We start from the raw sequence: 8677 nt of genomic DNA on the forward strand, positions 1-8677 counted from the left end.
TTATCTTAGTCTGTTTTAGTTTTGCTTAGTTTGTTCTTAGTTTAGTTTAGTTTTAGGGAGTGTGCTGACAATCTTAATTTCCCCTCAGGGATTATTGAAGTATTTTTGATTCTGATTTTGTGCTTTCCTAATTCTAATGTGTTCTTATTTAGCTAAATGTTGTTCTCAGTTTAGCTTAGTCTGTTTTAGTTTTGCTAAGTTTGTTCTTAAATGTGTTTTATTTTGTTCTTACTTTAGCTAAGTATTGTCCTTAGTTGAACTGAGTTTTGTTTTTTGTTTGGTTTAGTATTGTGTTTAGTCTATCTTAGTTTGTTATTGGTTGAAATAAGTTTTGTTCTTAGTTTAACTAAGTTTTGTTCTTGGTTAAGTTAGTTTTGTTCTTAGTTTATCTTAGTCTATTTTAGTTTTGCTTAGTTTTTTCTTAGTTTAGTTTAGTTTTAAGGAGTGTGCTGACAATCTTAATTTCCCCTCAGGGATTATTGAAGTATTTTTTATTCTGATTTTGTGCTTTCCTAATTCTAATGTGTTCTTAATTTAGCTAAATGTTGTTCTCAGTTTAGCTTAGTCTGTTTTATATTTGCTTAGTTTGTTCTTAAATTACTTTTATTTTGTTCTTACTTTAGCTAAATTTTGTTCTTAGTTGAACTGAGTTTTGTTCTTTGTTTGGTTTAGTATTGTTTTTAGTCTATCTTAGTTTATTGGTTAAACTAAGTTTTGTTCTTGGTTAAGTTAGTTTTGGTCTTAGTTTATCTTAATCTGTTTTAGTTTTGCTTAGTTTGTTCTTAGTTTAGTTTATTTTAGGGAGTGTGCTGACAATCTTAATTTCCCCTCAGGGATTATTAAAGTATTTCTGATTCTGATTTTGTTCTTTCCTATTTCTAATTTTTTCTTAATTTCGCTAAATGTTGTTCTTATTTTAGCTTAGTCTGTTTTAGTTTTGCTTAGTTTGTTCTTAAATTAGTTTTATTTTGTTCTTAGTTGAACTAAGTTTTGTTCTCTGTTTGGTTTAGTTTGTTCTTAAATTAGTTTTATTTTGTTCTTACGTTTGCTAAATTTTGTTCTTAGTTGAACTAAGTTTTGTTCTTTGTTTGGTTTAGTATTGTTTTTAGTCTATCTCAGTTTATTGGTTGAACTAAGTTTTGTTCTTAGTTGAACTAAGTTTTGTTCTTGGTTAAGTTAGTTTTGTTCTTAATTTTATCTTAGTCTGTTTTAGTTTTGCTTAGTTTGTACTTAGTTTAGTTTAGTTTTAGGGAGTGTGCTGAAAATCTTAATTTCCCCTCAGGGATTATTAAAGTGGAACATTATCACCAGACATATGTAAGCGTCAATATATACCTTGATGTTGCAGAAAAAAGAACATATGTTTTTTTTAACCGATTTCCGAACTCTAAAAGGGTAAATTTGGCGATTTAAACGCCTTTCAATTGTTCGCCTGTCAAGCGATGACCTTTCACCCGTGACGTCACAACATGAACCATTTTCTCAATCTTATTACACACACCAAGTCAGATCAGCTCTGTTATTTTCCGTTTTTTCGACTGTTTTCCCGTACCTTGGAGACATCATGCCTCGTCGGTGTGTTGTCGGAGGGTGTAACAACACGGACAAAGACGGATTCAAGTTGCATCAGTGGTCAAAAGATGTGAAAGTCCCTCGTTTGTTCTGCACAATTTACCGACGACAGCTATGCGTGGAATGTGTGGATATCCTGCGACACTGAAATCCGATGCATTTCCAACGATAAAGTCAAAGAAATCTGCAATATTGGAAAATAGACCACTGAACCACTGACCACTCACTAAGGTGAGTTTTGTTGATGTTATTGACTTATGTGCTAATCAGACATATTTGGTCACGGCATGACTGCAAGCTAATCGATGCTAACATGCTATTTAGGCTAGCTGTATGTACATATTGCATCATTATTCCTCATTTGTAGCTATATTTGCAGCCAGCCTTTCCCTCCACCCACATTTAATGCCAAACAAACACATACCAATCGTTGGTTAGAAGGCGATCGCCGAATTCATCCTCACTTCCTCCTTTGCCGCTGTCTGTTGTGATATGGCTCAATAGCTTATGTTTCTTCTTCGTTTCCGCTACCTGCCTCCACACTCCAACCATCCGTTTCAATACATGCGTAATCTGTTGAATCGCTTACGCCGCTGATATCCTAGTCTGAATCCGAGCTAATATCGCTATACTTTCCTGTGCTAACCGCCATGTTTGTTTCTGAGTGGTCACGCTGTGAGGCCACAGGATAATAGACGGGTGGATATTACGATGGTTAGAATCAGGCACTTTGAAGCTGTTTTTCGGAATATTGCGTGATGGGTAAAATTTCGAGAAAAACTTTGAAAAAAGGAACTGATTTTTAATGGGGGGGGGGGTGGGGGTTGCCCACATTTGAGGTCCTCTCCAAGGTTCTCATAGACATCATTGTCACTGGCGTCCCACTGGGTGTGAGTTCTCCTTGCCCTTATGTGGGTTCTTCGGAGGATGTCGTAGTCGTAGTGGTTTGTACAGTCCTTTGAAACATTTGTGATTAAGGGCTTGATTGATTGATTGGTTTTAACCCTTCAGAAATTATGATAATGTTCCCCTTTAAAGTATTTCTTATTCTGATTGGGTTTTTTCCTAATTTTAATTTGTTCTTAATTTAGCTAAATTGTGTTCTTAGTTTAGCTTAGTCTGTTTTAGTTTTAATTAATTTGTTCTTAAATCACCATAAATTATTCCTGGGCGCGGCCCCGCTGCTGCCCACTGCTCCCCTCACTTCCCAGGAGGTGATCAAGGGGATGGGTCAAACGCAGAGGACAATTTTCACCACACCTATTGTGTGTGTGACAATCACTGGTACTTTAACTTAACTTTTAAATTAGTTTTGTTTTGTTCTTACCTTAGCTAAGTTTTGTTCTCAGTTTAGTTTTGTTCATAGTTTATCTTAGTTTGGTGTAGTTTTGTTCTTAGTTTATATTAGTTGGTTCTAAGTTTAACCAAGTTTTGTTCTTAGTTTATCTTATTCTGTTCTTAGTTTATTTAAGTTTTGTTCTTAGTTTAGTTGATTTTGTTCTTAGTTTAGTTTCATTTTGTTCTTAGTTTAAAATGAAACTAAACTAAGAACAAAATTAAACACACTGCCTTCCCCCCGATTGTAGCTGAGATAGGCACCAGCGCCCCCCGTGACCCCAAAGGGAATAAGCGGTAGAAATGGATGGATGGATGTTCTTGGTTTATCTAAGTTTTGTTCTTAAGTCAGCTTAGGATGTGACTTTAAGGTTTTACTACTTACGTATAAAATACTACACGGTCTAGCTCCATTCTATCTTGCTGATTGTATTGTACCATATGTCCCGGCAAAAAATCTGCGTTTAAAGGACTCTGGCTTATTAGTGATTCCTAAAGCCCCAAAAAGAGTCTGCGGGCTAAAGAGCGTTTTCCGTTCGGGCTCCAGTACTCTGGAATGCCCTCCCGGTAACAGTTCGAGATGCCACCTCTGTAGAAGTATTTAAGTCTCTCCTTAAAACTCATTTGTATACTCTAGCCTTTAAATAGACCTCCTTTTTAGACCAGTTGATCTGCCGCTTCTTTTCTTTTTCTCCTCTGTCCCCCCATCCCTTGTGGAGGGGGTCTGGTCCGATGGACATGGATGAAGTACTGGCTGTCCAGAGTCGGGACCCAGGATGGACCGCTCGCCTGTGTATCGATTGGGGACATCTCTACGCTGCTGATCCGACTCCGCTTGGGATGGTTTCCTGTGGACGGGACTCTCACTGCTGTCTTGGATCCGCTTTGGACTGGACTCTCGCGGCTGTGTTGGATCCACTATGGATTGAAAGTTCACAGTATCATGTTAGACCCACTCGACATCCATTGCTTTCGGTCCCCTAGTTGGGGGGGTGGGCCTACCGAGGATGTCGTAGTGGTTGTGCAGCCCTTTGAGACACTTGTGATTTAGGACTATATACAGTAAGTAAACATTGATTGATTGATAGTTTGTTCTGAGTTGTTACAGTTGTTTTTGTGGCCGATCTTAACTGAGTCGAGTTGGTTTAATCCTAGTTCAGTTTAGTTTTTTATATTTGAGTTAGGTTTCGTCGACTTGATCTTAGTTTGTTCTTTCTTGAATTGACTTCTTTGTCCAATCTTGTGTTTTCTCTGACACGTGTGACTCCTGACTTTGTAGAACAGTCTGCTGGTGAACCAGGCTGAGATGTTCAAGCTCAGGTCCTGCATCCGAAGGAAGACAGACTCCATTGACAAACGTTTCTGCTTCGACATCGAGGTGGTGGAGAGGTTTGTGATGGCTCTCGTCGTCTTGGAGAAGCAAACGTGGACTTTTCTTTCTGCTTCTTGCTTCTCACACAAGAACTTGTGGACTTCTGCATAGTCAGCTGAAGTCATGTGTGAGCTCCCAGGTGTTTGAACCTTTTTGAGATGTTTCTTTGTCTTCCATCAAACTAACCCAGCAGGAGAGGAACCTTCCACTTGTCCACCTGCTTGTTTGAGTCTAGATGTCTCCTCCTTGTTTGAGTCTAGATGTGTCCTCCATGTTTGAGTCTAGGTGTGTCCTCCTTGTTTGAGTCTAGATGTGTCTTCCATGTTTGAGTCTAGATGTCTCCTCCTTGTTTGAGTCTAGATGTGTCCTCCATGTTTGAGTCTAGATGTGTCCTCCTTGTTTGAGTCTAGATGTGTCTTCCATGTTTGAGTCTAGATGTCTCCTCCTTGTTTGAGTCTAGATGTGTCCTCCATGTTTGAGTCTAGATGTCTCCTCCTTGTTTGAGTCTAGATGTGTCTTCCATGTTTGAGTCTAGATGTCTCCTCCTTGTTTGAGTCTAGATGTGTCCTCCATGTTTGAGTCTAGATGTGTCCTCCTTGTTTGAGTCTAGATGTGTCTTCCATGTTTGAGTCTAGATGTCTCCTCCTTGTTTGAGTCTAGATGTGTCCTCCATGTTTGAGTCTAGATGTCTCCTCCTTGTTTGAGTCTAGATGTGTCCTCCTTGTTTGAGTCTAGATGTGTCCTCCATGTTTGAGTCTAGATGTGTCCTCCTTGTTTGAGTGTAGATGTGTCCTCCATGTTTGAGTCTAGATGTCTCCTCCTTGTTTGAGTCTAGATGTGTCCTCCATGTTTGAGTCTAGATGTGTCCTCCTTGTTTGAGTTTAGGTGTCTCCTCCTTGTTTGAGTCTAGATGTGTCCTCCATGTTTGAGTCTAGTTGTGTCCTCCTTGTTTGAGTCTAGATGTGTCCTCCATGTTTGAGTCTAGGTGTGTCCTCCTTGTTTGAGTCTAGATGTGTCCTCCATGTTTGAGTCTAGTTGTGTCCTCCTTGTTTGAGTCTAGATGTGTCCTCCATGTTTGAGTCTAGATGTCTCCTCCTTGTTTGAGTCTAGATGTGTCCTCCATGTTTGAGTCTAGATGTGTCCTCCATGTTTGAGTCTAGGTGTGTCCTTGTTTGAGTCTAGATGTGTCTTCCATGTTTGAGTCTAGATGTGTCTTCCATGTTTGAGTCTAGATGTCTCCTCCTTGTTTGAGTCTAGATGTGTCCTCCATGTTTGAGTCTAGATGTGTCCTCCATGTTTGAGTCTAGGTGTGTCCTCCTTGTTTGAGTCTAGATGTGTCTTCCATGTTTGAGTCTAGATGTCTCCTCCTTGTTTGAGTCTAGATGTGTCTTCCATGTTTGAGTCTAGATGTCTCCTCCTTGTTTGAGTCTAGATGTGTCCTCCATGTTTGAGTCTAGATGTGTCCTCCATGTTTGAGTCTAGGTGTGTCCTCCTTGTTTGAGTCTAGATGTGTCTTCCATGTTTGAGTCTAGATGTCTCCTCCTTGTTTGAGTCTAGATGTGTCTTCCATGTTTGAGTCTAGATGTCTCCTCCTTGTTTGAGTCTAGATGTGTCCTCCATGTTTGAGTCTAGATGTGTCCTCCATGTTTGAGTCTAGGTGTGTCCTCCTTGTTTGAGTCTAGATGTGTCTTCCATGTTTGAGTCTAGATGTCTCCTCCTTGTTTGAGTCTAGATGTGTCTTCCATGTTTGAGTCTAGATGTCTCCTCCTTGTTTGAGTCTAGATGTGTCTTCCATGTTTGAGTCTAGATGTCTCCTCCTTGTTTGAGTCTAGATGTGTCCTCCATGTTTGAGTCTAGTTGTGTCCTCCTTGTTTGAGTCTAGATGTGTCCTCCATGTTTGAGTCTAGGTGTGTCCTCCTTGTTTGAGTCTAGATGTGTCTTCCATGTTTGAGTCTAGATGTCTCCTCCTTGTTTGAGTCTAGATGTGTCCTCCATGTTTGAGTCTAGATGTGTCCTCCATGTTTGAGTCTAGGTGTGTCCTCCTTGTTTGAGTCTAGATGTGTCTTCCATGTTTGAGTCTAGATGTCTCCTCCTTGTTTGAGTCTAGATGTGTCTTCCATGTTTGAGTCTAGATGTCTCCTCCTTGTTTGAGTCTAGATGTGTCCTCCATGTTTGAGTCTAGATGTGTCCTCCTTGTTTGAGTTTAGGTGTCTCCTCCTTGTTTGAGTCTAGATGTGTCCTCCATGTTTGAGTCTAATTGTGTCCTCCTTGTTTGAGTCTAGATGTGTCCTCCATGTTTGAGTCTAGGTGTGTCCTCCTTGTTTGAGTCTAGATGTGTCTTCCATGTTTGAGTCTAGATGTCTCCTCCTTGTTTGAGTGTAGATGTGTCCTCCATGTTTGAGTCTAGGTGTGTCCTCCTTGTTTGAGTCTAGATGTGTCTTCCATGTTTGAGTCTAGGTGTGTCCTCCTTGTTTGAGTCTAGATGTGTCTTCCATGTTTGAGTCTAGATGTCTCCTCCTTGTTTGAGTCTAGATGTGTCCTCCATGTTTGAGTCTAGATGTGTCCTCCTTGTTTGAGTTTAGGTGTCTCCTCCTTGTTTGAGTCTAGATGTGTCCTCCATGTTTGAGTCTAGTTGTGTCCTCCTTGTTTGAGTCTAGATGTGTCCTCCATGTTTGAGTCTAGGTGTGTCCTCCTTGTTTGAGTCTAGATGTGTCTTCCATGTTTGAGTCTAGATGTCTCCTCCTTGTTTGAGTCTAGATGTGTCCTCCATGTTTGAGTCTAGGTGTGTCCTCCTTGTTTGAGTCTAGATGTGTCTTCCATGTTTGAGTCTAGATGTCTCCTCCTTGTTTGAGTCTAGATGTGTCCTCCTTGTTTGAGTCTAGATGTGTCCTCCATGTTTGAGTCTAGATGTGTCCTCCTTGTTTGAGTTTAGGTGTCTCCTCCTTGTTTGAGTCTAGATGTGTCCTCCATGTTTGAGTCTAGTTGTGTCCTCCTTGTTTGAGTCTAGATGTGTCCTCCATGTTTGAGTCTAGATGTGTTCTCCTTGTTTGAGTCTAGATGTGTCCTCCTTGTTTGAGTCTAGATGTGTCCTCCTTGTTTGAGTCTAGATGTGTCCTCCTTGTTTGAGTGTAGATGTGTCTTCCATGTTTGAGTCTAAGTGTGTCCTCCTTGTTTGAGTCTAGATATGTCCTCCACACTCTTCTTCTTCTCTTGTCTTCTTGGACGTGTAGAAACATCCGTGGAGGAAGTCTTTTCAGACCGTTCTACAAAGTCCGGTAGGTGGTTCTTCAGCATGAGACGTGTGAACATTCTCTCCATCCATCATGTGATCTGTGGTGGTCACCTCTAATGACTTAATCGAGCACTGATTGATGTCCACCTGCATGTCCTCACCTGCTGACCCGCTCCTCTAATAGGACTTGTCACACTGGACACTTGATTAGGTACCCAAGATGGATCTCCTGTTGATTGGCCAAGGTGTTCTTGTCCTGACGTGGACCTGAACCACATGTCCACGCGAGCAGTGAGACGGTAGGCGTCAGAGAGGACTAAGCATGGTGTCTTTACAGGCACGGTGTCATCACGCTGCAGGCGCTGTCCCAGGCCAACCGCAGGCTCTGGCTGGAGGCCATGGACGGCAAGGAGCCGGTGAGGAATACACCTTCTTTGCAGCGACTGGACACCGAGGCCGAGTGGCTAACTGGCCCCCCCTGCTGGCTGTGCAGGAAACTCATGATGGTGCTTCTGCTCTACTTGTCTAGATCTACACCCTGCCTGCAGTCCTCAGCAAGAAGGACCAGAGTAAGTTGTATTGACTTATATGCATCATGCTAACACCTCACATGCTAACACCTGACTTATATGCATATTTTAACAGCTGACATGCTAACACCTGACTTGTATGCATCATGCTAACACTTCACATGCTAACATCTGACATGCTAACACCTGACTTGTATGCATCAAGTTAACACCTCATATGCTAACATCTGACATGCTAACACCTCAAATGCTAACACCTGACATATATGCATCATGCTAACACCTCACATGCTAACATCTGACTTGCTAACACCTCAAATGCTAACACCTGACTTATATGCATCATGCTAACACCTCAAATGCTAACACCTCAGAGGCTAACATCTGACCTGCTAACACCTGACCTATATGCATCATGCTAACAACTGACTTGCTAATATCCGACATGCTAACACCTGACTTGTATGCATCATGCTAACACCTGACTTATATGCATCATACTAACACCTGACATGGTAACACCTAATTTAAATGCATCATGCTAACACATGACATGCTAATATCTGACATGTTAACACCTGACTTATATGCATCATGCTAACACCTGACTTACATACATCATGCACCTGACATGCT

General features: G+C 41.2%; 1 protein-coding gene across 1 annotated transcript in view; it reads left to right on the top strand.

Annotated features, from left to right (window-relative positions):
• The window catches only part of LOC133537436 (rho GTPase-activating protein 42-like), a 183122-nt gene that overhangs the window by 128661 nt on the left and 45784 nt on the right, over positions 1 to 8677 (top strand). Inside the window, exons 10-13 of the mRNA XM_061878443.1 lie at positions 4187 to 4296; positions 7510 to 7554; positions 7849 to 7927; positions 8041 to 8080. Of these exons, the coding sequence (XP_061734427.1) occupies positions 4187 to 4296; positions 7510 to 7554; positions 7849 to 7927; positions 8041 to 8080 (274 nt within the window). The remainder of the gene's footprint in view (positions 1 to 4186; positions 4297 to 7509; positions 7555 to 7848; positions 7928 to 8040; positions 8081 to 8677) is intronic.

This window comes from Nerophis ophidion, linkage group LG18, assembly GCF_033978795.1.
Source record: "Nerophis ophidion isolate RoL-2023_Sa linkage group LG18, RoL_Noph_v1.0, whole genome shotgun sequence".
NCBI classification, from domain to species: Eukaryota; Metazoa; Chordata; class Actinopteri; order Syngnathiformes; family Syngnathidae; genus Nerophis; species Nerophis ophidion.